Source organism: Musca domestica, unplaced genomic scaffold (assembly GCF_030504385.1).
Source record: "Musca domestica strain aabys unplaced genomic scaffold, Musca_domestica.polishedcontigs.V.1.1 35, whole genome shotgun sequence".
Lineage (NCBI taxonomy): Eukaryota > Metazoa > Arthropoda > Insecta > Diptera > Muscidae > Musca > Musca domestica.
The window spans coordinates 9,118,356-9,133,215 of record NW_026712315.1 but is presented as its reverse complement, the minus strand read 5'-3'; the positions used below and the strand labels follow the sequence as shown (position 1 = coordinate 9,133,215).

The 14,860-nt window shown below is 36.8% G+C and overlaps 1 protein-coding gene across 6 annotated transcripts in view; it reads right to left on the bottom strand.

Moving 5' to 3' along the window:
* Positions 1-14,860, bottom strand: part of LOC101893179 (filamin-C) — a 154,416-nt gene that overhangs the window by 64,668 nt on the left and 74,888 nt on the right. For 4 of the 6 annotated variants that reach the window (XM_059125787.1, XM_011291857.3, XM_059125786.1 and 1 more), the window contains 4 exons: positions 13,049-13,432; positions 12,686-12,877; positions 12,185-12,618; positions 10,025-10,488 (listed from right to left, as the gene is read on the bottom strand). In XM_059125787.1, the coding sequence (XP_058981770.1) occupies positions 10,025-10,488; positions 12,185-12,618; positions 12,686-12,877; positions 13,049-13,432 (1,474 nt within the window). Of the gene's footprint in view, positions 1-3,001; positions 3,304-10,024; positions 10,489-12,184; positions 12,619-12,685; positions 12,878-13,048; positions 13,433-14,860 lie in introns of those variants that run through there. The other 2 variants (XM_005177743.4, XM_005177744.4) reach the window with 2 other exon arrangements.

The following is a 14,860-nucleotide window of genomic DNA, read 5'->3' as shown; positions in this document are numbered from 1 at the left end:
CACCAAATGGCCAATATCAGCCCAAATGGCCCGAATTTTGGCACATGTGACCGAGATTAGCCTTAAAGCAAATACAACAAATTTGGAGAAAATCGGTTCAGAAACAGCTATAGCTCCCATATATATATTCATCCGATTTCGGGTTAAATGTGCACCAAATGTGCACCAAATGTCCACTATCAGTCCAAAGTACCTGAATTTTGGCACACCCAACCGAGTTCGACCTAGAAGCAAGTATATCAAATTTGGAGAAAATCGGTTCAGATATAGCCATAGCTCCCATATATATCTTTCATCCGATTTGGTGTTTAAGCCTCTCACATTCGTAATATGCACTCCACAAGAATGATATTTGGTACCAGATATAAGATACAGCCCAGAAATAGCTGTTTGTAATTTTATCGAAATCAGTTCAGATTTGGATATAGCTCCCATATATATCTTCATCCGATTTCGGGTTAATTGTGCACCAAATGGCCGATATAAGTCCAAATGGACTGAATTTTAGTACATCGGACCAAATTCAGCCTAGAAGCAAGTATATCAAATTTAGTGAAAATCGGTTCAGATATAGATATAGCAACCATATATATGTTTCATCCGATTTAGAGTTTTAGTCCCATACATTCGTAATATTCACTCCACAACCGTGATATTTGGTACCAGGTATTAGATGGAGCACAGGAATAGCTGTTTTAAATTTTATCGAAATCGGTTCAGATTTGGATATAGCTCTCATATATATCTTCATCCGATTTCGGGTTAAATGTGCACTAAATGGTCAATATCAGCCCAAATCACCAGTCTAGAAGCTAATACGTAAAATTTGGAGAAACCCGGTTCAGAGATAGCTATAGTTCGTAAAATGCACGATAGAATTAGATAGATTGTGATTTTGTACCAAATATCTCATAGAGCTCTGAAATGCCCTGTATAAACCTTTTTACGAGAGCTCTACTAAATATGCATAGTGGTGTAGGGTATCATATAGTCGGCCCCGCCCGACTTTTGAGCTTTCCTTACTGGTTTAAATAGATAATATGGACATCATTTATGTATCATTTTAATCATTCAAGATTCTGCTAACAGATATTTAGAGGTTTTTATTAATGCAAGAAAGCCTATTAGAAAAATGTTGAGCAGAAGCGCTCATTTTATGCCTTGTGGAACCTTTTTGAATTGGAAAACAGCCAACATAGGTGCATTATACTGTAGTATGAGTACTTTAATAGTGCAATTAGTGGATTTTAAGAAATAATGAAATATCTCCTAGAACAAGAGAAATTATTTAAGCAACCCTCGTACAATGAAGAGATCTCGACGGACTTCTGTCCGCAAAAGACCTTTTTAAATTCAAATTAGACACAAAAGTTATCACCTCCTATATATTTCTGCTGACCATCCAAATTGATTGGCTTCTTCCTTGTCAATTGCAAAATCAAGAACATTTTCTGTTTTTGTTCCATTTCACCATCTAAATATTTTGCGATCGTCTCCAAAAGCAATATTCTGACCCTAAGTCTTTGGAAAATTTCGTGAAGATAGAGATATATTTGAGACTTGCAGCACGCATGAAGATCGACTAAGCTCGGCGATGGATAGAGAGGTCCATATATAACATCATGGGGCTATTGCCCATGAAGTCCTTTGAACATTTTTATCCAACGGTAAAAATTGTCACACAAAATAGAGGGGCCTCCATTAAAAACAAAAATGTTTAGCGATGTTGAACTGCAAGATCTCAATGTGGTCTTCTAAGGTGAACTACATTTATGAATAAATCCCGGAAAGTCCTCTTTTCGACTTGGTTTTGTGTGAAATAATTTATCTTCTGATATTATTCCAAATCTAAATCGTATCTATTTCTATTTTGGTAATCGGCCCTTAGAAAACACCCAGAGATCATCTATCACATTTCATTTTTAAAGGGGCACTGTCTTAAGAGGTGCTATATTTCTCTATATACAAAGCATTACTTATAGGTGCTATATTCTGAAAATAATTCCACAATAACTTCAAATGATCTTACTGATCTGACCTGAACAATTTATCGTATTTCTATAATACGTTATTAATGACGAGTAGTTTGAGCACAGCACTCCTGTAGTGACTGTAAGGATTAATTCCTCCCTTGACCCATTCGATATTTTGAGAAATATAGCGAGTTATCCCCGTCTTGTAGCTCAAAGTCAACGTATTGTTAATACAGGATAGTTACAAGGATAATGTTCAACCGTACATCTCTTTGATTCTGCAACTGCAACGATGGACATTGTATGACAAATTTGACCATAGATAATACTTTTTTGCGAACATGTATTCTCCCTTTAAGAATCAGATATTCCAACTCACTGTCCGATTCCGTTCAGAACTTTAACATGGATAGCTATACGAAAATATCTTTTGAAAATTCTGGAACGATGGAATGTGACCGTTTTAGTCCCCCAATCTAATTTTTATTTCGAAAATCTGAAAAATTTCCATAATCTCATATAATAACCCTTTAAAATCTATGGACACTGACGACAACTATTTAGCTGCCAACATTTGCATAGGTTTGGTATTAAACGTTTGTTGCTGTTCTTGTTGTTGTTATTTGGTTTTATACCAAAGACAACGTTGTCAGAATAACCAGACAGAGAGACAGCCCGCCAGCTAGCAGAGGCAACTTTGGCCCCAGAGCAGCACAGAGAGAAACGGGTAAGAAACACAAATGACTTCTTGTTGTTGTTTTTATACTTTTTATTATTATTTTGTTTTTGCTTTTAAATTGAGGTTTCATTTGAGAATGTGATCATGCTTAAAGAATTTGTTACGATAAATTTAATTAACATTTTTTTTCGAAAAGGTAGGTATTTTTGAAGAAAATTGTTAAGGCAAACAGCTGGTAATTGATGGAAGTTTTGGAATTTGGTTTAGTTATTCTGTATTCAATAAAAAATGTTTTAATTAATTTTTTTCTTCTGCTTGTATTTTTTAGGAGACATTATGAGGCACACACATTTTGTTTTATAAAATAAGGCGCCGCGTTGTTTCACGTTTCGTTGGTAAATTCATTCATACATTCGCGTAGCCGCCGTAAATATTTTCACTTTGTATTTATTTATTATTTGTATTTTTGACGGAGTGCGGGGGAATACACGCTCTCAATTCGTTGTTTGGATATCACATAACAAAGGTATGCGTTTTTATTTTTTGGAAAAGCAACAACACACAAATATCTATTTATTTTCAGATGCGTTCGATTCGGTAAGGCGAATATTTTGTATTTTCCGTTGACGTGTCAGTTTGGTTAAAAACGCGATTTCATACTGCCGGCTCTAAGTTTAAGCCTTGCTTTAGCATACCTGTATTGCCCACAATAAAAATACTCTCTCTCTCTCTCTCTGCTCACGATTCTCACATGCTCACTTGGCCAGAAAAGATCACATTTTTATCTACACAAAAAATAAAACACACCTTAACCACTCAGGAGAGCAGCAAAAAAAAAAAAAAAAAAACAACAACCACAATAATAATTTGTTTCTCTGGAACAATCTTTCACAACTGCATATGAAGCATCTGTTCTTCGACCCACCCCTCCTGCCATAATGCATTTCACCCTGGTGACTAAGCCCTAATTAATAAAGAGTGTTCCCCTCGTTCTCTTCGACACACAAACACACACCTGTTGACGCTGGGGTTTATTCCACACCTATTTTCAGATGTTTTCAGGCACTAAAAACGTTGCAGATACTCAACAAGTATTTGTATGTGTATACACGGATACTGTAATGTTACAACTATAGATAATTATCTTGCCATTTTAAAAGAGTATCTTTGAGATACATACTTGTTTGTTTATAAGGCGAATTACAAAGTCAAGCGAATTCAAACGCATAGTTTGAGAGCAACTATGGATTGTGGCCATGCTAAATGCTAACGCCGAAATGAAGCAAAAGATAAAGGTGAACAATTAGATAAATACACATTGTCGATGGTTTGTGTACGGACTAGAATAAAACATTTGAGCACCACTGGGGTTACTGTCATTACTTATGAAAAAGACCGACCGAATACAAACAACTTGTTTGATGCCAACAAATCATTAATTTAATCATTTGTGGCTAAAGTGGAATATCTGTGACAAACACACAATATTGTCTCAATGGGTGAAGATTGAGGTATGACATGTAGAGGATATGTTTATAAAAATCATATGAAATCTGGTCAACGTTTTATAAATAAGTCCAAAGCGGTTGAAAAACTCTAAAGTATGTAGTACAGTTATTAGGAGCTATATCAAAATGTTTAAATATTTTTACAAAAATATAAAGGATTTTCTGTGGAGACAATGTCAAACCGGAGCAAACGTTCATTAAGGGACTTCCCACTCGTAACTGAGTGGAAGCGTTATGGATGGTAGTACCTGAGTTATTGGCCCCTCGAAATGTGAAAGCGCAGGAACATCGTGTATCATACACCAGGAAAGAAAGTCTTAAAGTCGAGCGGGGTTGACTTTATGATACCCTACACCACTTTGGTAATTTAGTAGAGCTCCACATAACAATTAAAAGTTTTTTTTTTTGAGAGAGAATTCAATCATACACGCTATGATTCAAATTATAATTTAAAGTTCAAAGGACTAAATATGCCGAAGCATTTGTATCTTTTAAATTCGGACTTGTATTGCCCATTTGGCGCACAATTAATTTGAAATCAGATAAAGATAGATATGGGATCTGTTGTTGCAAAATGGTCAGGCTTATCCCTTTATTGTTGTTTTTATAAAAACAACGTTTGTTTATTAGTGGAGAACGATGGTAACGTTTACCAGGGGGTAAGGCAGGGAATACCTAGGTTTCGGAAAGAGCCACCAATCCTCATCAGTTCCCTTGTTTCTTGTCTGGGATATTCTCCCCAGAAGTTTTAAAAATAACTTCTATGACAAAAAACATTTTTTACCCAAGTGACGAGATCGTAAGCTCAATAGAAGAGGAACCAAAGAATTAAATAAAACTAAAATTCTCTTGGAAAGTCTTCTAAATCTTACAACCGCACTTATAAACATTTTCATCTTTTTCCACTTGTTATGCTTTCGTTCAGCCTGAACGAAGTAGCATAACCATGTAAGTTGGATCTATATCCAAATCGGAACCGATCTCGATAAAATTTGGCAAAGATATTTCTGGGCTGCATTTGATATATTTCCCTGAATATCGTTGTTACGGAGTGCATATTACGGCTGTGGGTAACAAATACAACAAATCGGATGAACAATATATATGGGAGCTATAGCTACATCTGAACCGATCTTCACCAAATTCGACATACTAGATTCTGGATTCATTTCGGTCGAAAGTGCCAAATTCCATAACATTTGTAAATCGGATGAAGTTATATATGGGAGCTATATCCAAATCTGACCCGATCTCGATAAAATTTAACAAAGCTATTTCTGAGCTGTATTTGAAATATTTCCCCAAATATTGTTGTTACAGAGTGAATAATACGGCTACGGAGGACAAAAAGAAAGTGATTCTATGCAGATCATCAAAAGGAACTATGGGTCTTTTTGCCCGTTACAAACAAATGCACAAAGACATAATACCCTGGTGTAGGGTATAAAACGAGGGATTGTAACGTTTTCAAACATATGGGCTTTTTACAGCCTACAACACTATGTGTTTGGGGTATTATAAGTTTGATTTGGCCAAAAAATATGTAACACCTCGAAATATTGTTTTCCCACATAGGCAATTATATATGGATCTTCCTATCTCGCCGAGCTGAGTCGATCTAGCTATGTATGTCCGTCCGTCTGTCCGTTTGTCTGTCCATATTAATTTTTAATCACTCTACAGGTCGCAATTATGGCCCGATCTTCACGAAATTTAGAATGAAAGTGGGCTAGGGCCAGAATAGAAGCCTATTGCTTTTGGAGATGATCGCATAATATTAAGGGGTTGAAATGGACCAAAACTGACAATTTTTCTGATTTTGCAGTTGCTCTAAAGGTCACGATTATCGAAGTGGAAGTTAGCAGCTTGGAAGAAGCCTTAGGGCTTGGAAGAAAACTTCCAATTTTAAGGGTCATTGGGTAATATTTAGTAAGTGAAAAAGACCATTACATTTGTGTTTAATAAAAGTCAATTTTTCCATTAAACCGCGAATATTTTTAATCCCGGCGAAATCACAAATAGACGAACAGGTCAGTTGTGACCGTATATACCGATGGTAAATATATCGGATATATATAGCAAAATATATATACAATGTATATATACAAAGGAAAGGGATGTTAGCCGGAGTGCTTATGACTCAAGTATAGTTGGACCGATTTTGACAAATTTTGTCAATTCAGAATGCCCTCTAGGGACAAAAGTATAAAATCTAAAAAAAAGTCGCATAAAAATATGTCAATAATGATGTTAATATAGATTTTGCAACATTTTTTTATTTTTTCATATTTTTTATCGTATGCGATTTTTATACCCTACAACACTATGTGTTGGGGGTATTATAAGTTTGATTGGGCCAAAAATTATGTAACACCTCGAAATATTGGTTTCCCACATAGGAAAGTATATATGGATCTTCCTAGCTCGCCGAGCTGAGTCGATCTAGCTATGTATGTCCGTCCGTCCGTCTGTCCATCTTGCCATGTTAATTTATAATCACTCTACAGGTCGCAATTATGGCCCGATCTTCACGAAATTTAGAATGTAGGTGGGGCTTGGACCAGAATAGAACCCTATTGCTTTTGGAGATGATCGCCAAATGTTTAGGGGTTGAAATGGACCAAATACTGAAAAAATGTCGGATTTTGCAGTAGCTATACAGGTCGCAATTATAGACCAATCGACGCGAAATTTCGCATGTAGATAGAGTTTAGGGCGGGGAAGAAGCCTACTAAATTGGGTGGTCATCGGATAATATTTAGCGGGTAAAATATACCATATCTTTTGCGTTGAAAAAAATCAAAATTTTTCATTAAACCGCGAATATTTTAAATCCCGGCGAAATCACAAAGCCATGACAAGGTTACTTCTGATCTTTACATTGATGTTAACATCCATCAAATCGGATATATAGCAAAATATATGCGATATATATGTCTATCAAAGAAGATATGCTTGAAAGATCTCTTATATGTCGAGAACGGCTGAACTGATTTCGACAGTTCTCATTATTCAGAATGGCCTCTTGGCAGGAAGGAAACAACGTCTAAAAAATCGCATAAAAATATCTCTCTAAAGATGAAAATATTGATTTTGTAAAATTTTGTCATATTTTTTTCAATTTTGTCATATTTTTGGCATATTTCCATTTTGAATTAAACATTTGGTAATATTTCTACAGCTAACAAAACTAAGTAGTTAGGATATTAGGATATCATATACAGATCGCATTTATGGCCCGATCCTTATGAAATTTTGTATGGGGATAAGATGAGGGTCAGAATAGAAGCCTACTCTTTTTGGAGATGATCGCCATATATTTAGGGGTTGAAATGGACCAAACAACTGCAAAATTGTCAGCAAGTCGTAATTATCGCCCGATCCTCACTCGCATTTGAATGGAGGTTACCGGACATTGCAAAAGCCAAATAGTTTTGGATGGCCTCCAAAAATATTCATTGTGTGAAATAGTTTGCCAACTTTTGTAGACAAAATACGAAAATGTCCATTCCAGTGACTCTTTGGAGAATTCACAAATACAGGAAAGACGCACTTCTGACTATTTCGTTAAGGCTGATTTCGTTGAAGAATAAAGTCAAATGTCTGTATCTCATATAGATGCGTTTCAGTCAAAAACCAATAATAAATGTTAATCTTTTGCCACTTCTGAGAGATTATAGGTCTTTGGGAAATATTGGTTCCAGATCTAGGAAGACCATCTACCAAAAATTGGAAATGAGCAACTAATTTGCTAAGTTGCTATTATTCGAAAATTAGAGAACGGAACCTGATGGTTTTCTTTTATCATTTGTCACAATATCTTGTGGAATTCCTTCGAGTGTCTCGCCTATATAAACTGTATCGTTTATTATAGTGTTGTAGGGTATTCAACGGTCGGCCCCGCTCGACTGTAGCCTTTGCTTACTTGTTTCAATTTGAAATTTACCAAAATAGAAACAAATGAACCAAAAAACAGACAAAAAATTCCTAATCACACAATTGAAGCCAATCGACACGCCTGAGAAGAATTCTAGCATTTTGGATGACCATTGGATTATATTTAGCCGAAAAAGGACCACAAAAACTAACAGCACGACGGAGTGCGTAGATATTGGACAATTGTCCCTGGTCAAGATGCTAAGGGTAATATCTGGGCAGTGCTGTAGGGTATCACATGGTCGGCCCCGCACGGCTATAGTCTTTGCTAACTTGTTTATAAAAAACTGTAACCCAAATAAAAGTACTCATATGCATATTAAATGCTTTACGAGTGGTCCAATATTGTAGATATGCTCCAAAGCGATGAGGTATTTCGAAAATATCTTCTAACTGTGGAAAACCTTAGGAACGTCCTTCAAAGTCTCAAAAAGTCTTCCATATGATATCAAAAAATTGTTTAGTATTTGAAGTATAGAGAAGTTAAAAAAGTCTTATACGTTTAGATGTTTTTTAAAAGGTAATCTACCTCGAAGTGGTATTTTATATATAAATGATTTCAATGTAGAAGCCTCGAGTTCAATCTACTAACTATAGAGCAAATTGAGACAAATGTCTTATATCTTAAAATGCTTAAAGAAAATTTATCTTTATCTCTTCGTTCTATTCATAGAAGACCTCAAAAGGACGTTATGTGTATGAAAGGTCTAAGGAAAGACAGATCTAGGAACAAAGCAATGAGCAAAGTTTAAAAGTCGGGCGGGGCAGACTATACACACACAACATTGCGCATTTATTAGGGCTCCCGTAAACAGAAATATATTATATTGGGAATTTATGTGAGGTAGATCATACCAACTATGAACCATATTTAAATGCGTATTTTGGCTTTGACTCTGAATCGATTTTCAACAAATTTGACGAAGGATTTTTTACCTCTATTACCAAATAACATTGCTCCATGGTGCATCATGATACGTCTTCGGTAAGAATTATATTGGAAATATTTATTGGAGCAAAATATACACTGGACCGAGTTTCTTCAAATGAAAAAATCCCGTTGAATATGAAAAAAAACCTACACAATTTGGGATAATATTACATATATGGAGAACAATAACCGCAAAATCAGATGAAGATATATATCGAAGCAATATACAACTCTGAGCCGATCGCGATAAAATTTGGCAGATGTCCGGTATAGAATACCATTGTTGTGGAGTGCATATTACGCACATGAGGGTCTTTAAAAACAAATCGGATGAAACATATATATGAGGGCTTCAGCTATATCTAACCAATTGCGACCAAATTTGAAGTACTTGTTTCTATAATGATTGCAGTCGGAATAGTCAAAATTCTGTCCATTTGGGCTGATATTAGCCTTTGTAACACAATCAACCTGAAATCGGATAAAGATATATATGGGAGCTATATCCAAATCTGATCAGATCTCGATAAAATTTGACAAAGCTATATCTGAACCGATTTTCTACAAATTTCAAGTACTTTTTTCTAGGCTGAATTCGGTCGGGTTTCAGCACTTTTGGTGCACAACAAGATTGAAATCGGACGAAGATATATATGGGAGCTATATCTAAATTGGGGCCGATTATCACCATTTTGAATAGGGTTCGTGCTTGGGCCAAACAACTGATTTGTGGAAAATTTAATATCACACAATAAGTGCGACCTGTACATTGTACATGGACAGACGGACGACTCAGAATGTGATTCTATGCAGATCATCAAAAGAAGCTATGGGGGGTATCATTTGGAGCGAATTTTTTATTTAGCGGCTTTTAATTTTAAAAAAAATATTTTAATTGAAGACTTCATTACTTAAGAGCTTTCTTTAGAGGAACTTGCTTTCAAAATAATAATTAATTTTTATTCACTAATTTTGAGCTGTACATGCTCTCACTTACCTGGTATAGTTTCGCCATTGAAGGTTATTTGGACGGTGTGAGTGCCCGGTTCATGCGGTGTAAAGCTGGCAATGAAACGTTGACCACCCAACGAACGGACGGACGATGTAACCCGTCCACCATTAACTAGAATTTCCAAATTTCCCGAACCGGCTTTGGAGCCATCAATTTCAAATTCGACAGGGCGACCAATTGCCCCGTTGGGTATGTCTTGGACACGGATAGCTTTGGCGCCAGTTATGCCAGTTGTTGCGGTCGCTGTAGAACTTTCTATGGGGCGAAATCGAGACAAGGAGCTGTAGCCATAATTACCGCCGCCACCGCCAATGGTATTACCTCCGTTCGAAGTGGAGGAGCTTTCGGTAACGATTTGTTGAGTGGACTCTTTGACGGTGCGTGTATAGCCGCCCGATTTGTCGGTGTAAGTGTTGTTCGATTGTGACTTGACCGTGATGGCACTGGGTCTGTGAAGAAGGAGACCATTTTGAAAATATTACCGATTAGAACATTTTCTACAAATACCCTTCATAGCCAGGCTGAACTGAATATTTTTTATTGAAAATTATATGAACGATTTTCTATGGGACAACTGTGTTCAGCCAAGCTGACATAAAAATGTTCTCTCAAAAGTTGTGTTCAACCAAGCTAAATTAACAATTTTCCATTGGAAATTGTGCTCAGCCGGGCTATATAGAAACTTTTCTTTGGAAAGTCGTACTCATACTTTGCGTATTTGAAAATTTTCAATTTCTAATCTACACGAACATAATCCCCAATACATACAATACAATTATGCGGATTATGACCATTGTTTTTTCTTTTGGTCATAAACCCCCAAATAATATGGAGATTTTATCCAAAAAGGAATCTGCCCTAATTCCCAAAAAACAGCGGACATAATACCCATAATTATGGGGATTATGTCAAAAACCATTGCGGACATACACCCAATTATGGGGTATGTATTTTTAACCTGATTAAGACAAAGGCTTTTTTGTACGCGAAATTCCCGGCTATTCGACCTGAACGTCCGAATAAAAAATCCGGGTTTTATCCGGTTCTAAAAAACTGTACAAAATGTGTATCATTTGAAAGTGTATGGAAATTCTTATCCAACAATGGGATTGTTTGAATCGACTCAGGAGCAACACAAGAAAATTGGTGTTTTGACCCATTATGGGCTTTTAAGATCTATAGTATGTATATTATAGATTATATTCTTGTTTTTCCAAAACGGAGCCAAATGTGCTGATATCTCTTGTGCAAAGACATTAGTCATAAAAATTATTTTTATACCCTACACCACATAGTGGTAAGGGTATTATGTCTTTGTGCATTTGTTTGTAACATGGTGAAGGAAACGAGATAGACCCATAGTTACTTTTGAGAACCTTCATAGAATCACTTTCTGAGTTTCTAGTGGTGTAGGGTATCATATAGTCGGCCCCGCCCGACTTTTGAGCTTTCCTTACTGGTTTTCGAATTATATTTATTTAACTTTTTTAAAAAACCGGGCTTCGGCCTCGGCTTGAGATTTTCTCCTCGGGGGTATGACCATCATCAGCTGCGGGATCCATATTTTTCAAAATTTTATTACTTGTGGGATATGCAGTTCTATTGGCTTTCAAATGTTTGGTAAAACCGGATAACATCCGGATTTTGTATCGAACTTTCGGGTCAAATAACGGGGTAGTGCCCACGAAAAACTAACTTTAACGTAATCAGTTTAAAAATATATACCTGTGAAAAATATTTCAGATCAATCCGAGCAGTGCCCCTAAACTCAACAACAGCTATTCGGATATAATCGCCGCAACAAGCGGTCATATTTCCCCTGGTGATTATGTTCATTTTGGAAGTGGATAAAATCACATTTTATAATGGGGGTTATAACCGAAACATAACCGGACAAATGTCTTATATCCTAAAATGCTTGAAGAAAGTGTTTCTATCTCTTCGTTCTATCCATAGAAGATCTCAAAAGGACGTTATGTGTATGAAAGGTCTAAAGAAAAACATTGTCCCAGAAGATATAGGTACAAAACATTATGGCGATTATGTCCGTTTTGGAAGCGGATAAAATCACATTTTATTATGGGGGTTATGACCGAAATATAACCGAACATAATCCGGACATTATGTTCGGGTACCTCAACTTACTTATAACGCTCAGCTTCATCTATGGAATCTCTGGAGCCACGTCTCTCCCTCTGAAATCTCTGCTCATTGAGAGCAAACTTATTGTACTGGGTATTGCGATGCGTTTCATTGTCAATATCCGGGCGATTATAGCTTAAATCCGTATTCAGCTGCTGTTCGGTCATATTGGCCAACGACTCGAGCGAGTTGTGTGATAGCAAGTGTTTCGTCTTGTTTATAACATCCCAACTGTCACGTCTGGCCGAGGCTGGTTTCATTGAAGATACCCGAACATTTGACGAGTGATCGATACGTGGTTCCGGTGATTCGGTGCGTCTCAAACGTTCAGCGGTGCCATAGAGCGAAGGGCTGGCACGTATATTCGAATCGGTGACATAGTTCGAACTCGACTTGTATGTTGAGGTCTTTTCGACGGTGCGTGTTTCGTAGCCATTCTTTGGAGGAGAAGAGAGGGAGACATTAGGAAAATATAGATAGTTTTTTAGAATATGGCAGACATACCTTGTTCAAAGTGGTGCTGGGACTCATGCGATGTGTGGCTGTGGTAATGTACGAGTTGTTCGGCGAGTAACGTTGCACTGGCGATGCAGACATATGCCGAGGGCTAACACTCAAGTTGCGTGTTGTTGTCTCATAAGGCAACGAAGTTTTTACAGTCAGTGGACTATGGGTCCGTACCTCACTAGAACGGATCTGGTATAAAATATTGAAAATAAATATACTCTTCTTGGAGAATTGCTTTCTTAAAATAAGTTCAAACAACAAACATTTAACTATTTTCGTTAACACTAAAGATTAGTTAATAAAACAATAACAAACAAAAGACGAAAAACAAAAAGAGTAAAAAGAGAGATTTTTAGTTACATCAGATGTGGGACTGGACAGTATGGGACTCAATCTCGAACTGTATGAGACCGAGCCGCGTGTTTGTGTACGTGTCTGTTGCTGTTGTTGGTGGTTGGACTGCTGTTGCAAATCATAATAGTCTTCGCGATCTTCACGCGGTGGCGCTAACTTCAAATCACGTTCGTTCCGTCTGCTGCTGTACAGCTCATTCTCCTTGTCATAGTAATAATCATTTTTGGAGGCATTCGATAAATTAGAGGCTCTTGAGTCACGTCGTGAACTGGTTACATTGTACAGGTCTACCGAATTCAGATATTTGGTTGTGGGTGAATCATTGTATTCACGCTCACGAAATGGTGGCTGCGGTGCCGGCGGTGGTGGGGGTGATGTTGCCAATTTATCCTAAAAACATTTGATTTTTTTCCATGTGTAGTATGGTGATAAGGTGTGTTTTGTATGTATGTGTGAGAAATATTTAAATTCAAATTTTGTTGTTTAATTTGGTTTGTGGGAGTCAGATTTATGTTCTTTGTCATAAGCCAAATATGGTGGTGTGTATGTATGTGTGTGTGTGATATGTAAATATGTTCTAGTGAATGTGTTTAGACTTTGTACAATGAAGGCGTAGGAGACATTAAGCGGTTAAAAAAGTGAGCTGAACAAAAGCGAAGCAGCTAAAGTTAGGCAGGGTTTTATTATTAACATTAAAAATATATTTAAATATTTCCTGAAAAAAGGCCGGATAGAAAACTACTAAAAAACTGTTCTATTCAGCCCGGCTGAATAGTTAAATTCCCAAAAGGGAAATTTTCTATTCAGCCTGGGAGAATAGGCAGATTCACAAAAGGTAAATTTTCTATTCAGCCCGGCTGAATAGGCAATTTCCCCAATAGGGAAATTTTCTATCTAGCCCGGCTGCATAGACAATTTCCCAAGAGGAAAATTTTCTATTGAATAGGCAAATTCCCAAAGGGGAAATTTTCAATTCAGCTCGGCTGAATAGTCAAATTCCCAAAGGGAAAATTTTCTATTCAGCAAGGCTGAATAGTCAAATTCCCAAAGGGGAAATTTTCTATTCAGCCAGGCTGAATAGTCAAATTCCCAAAGGGGAAATTTTCTATTCAGCCAGGCTGAATAGTCAAATTCCCAAAGGGGAAATTTTCTATTCAGCCAGGCTGAATAGTCAAATTCCCAAAGGGGAAATTTTCTATTCAGCCAGGCTGAATAGTCAAATTCCCAAAGGGGAAATTTTCTATTCAGCCAGGCTGAATAGTCAAATTCCCAAAGGGGAAATTTTCTATTCAGCCCCGCTGAATAGGCAAATTACATGAAGGCAAATTTTCTATTCAGCCCGGCTGAATAGGCAAATTGCCTAAAGGGAAATTTTCTATTCAGCCCGGCTGAATAGGAAAATTACCTAAAGGGAAATTTTCTATTTAGCCCGGCTGAATAGGCAAACTACCTAAAGGGAAATTTTCTATTCAGCCCGGCTGAATAGGCAACTACCTAAAGGGAAATTTTCTATTCAGCCCGGCTGAATAGGCAAAATACATAGAGGGAAATTTTTTATTCAGCCCGGCTGAATGGCAAATTTCCAAAAGTGACAATTTCTGTTTTGCCCGGCTAAATAAGCTAAATCCTAAAAGGGAAATTTTCTGCTCAAAACGGCAAGTTCCCCAATGGAAAATTTTCTATCCAACTGTTGAGTAAGTTTCCTATGGAAAATTATTTTCCAGTCACCTTAACTGCGATTCATATATACACAATGTTTTTATGGGAAACTCCGAAAAAAAATCGAATGAATTCCACTTAAAATTTGTAATCATTTAT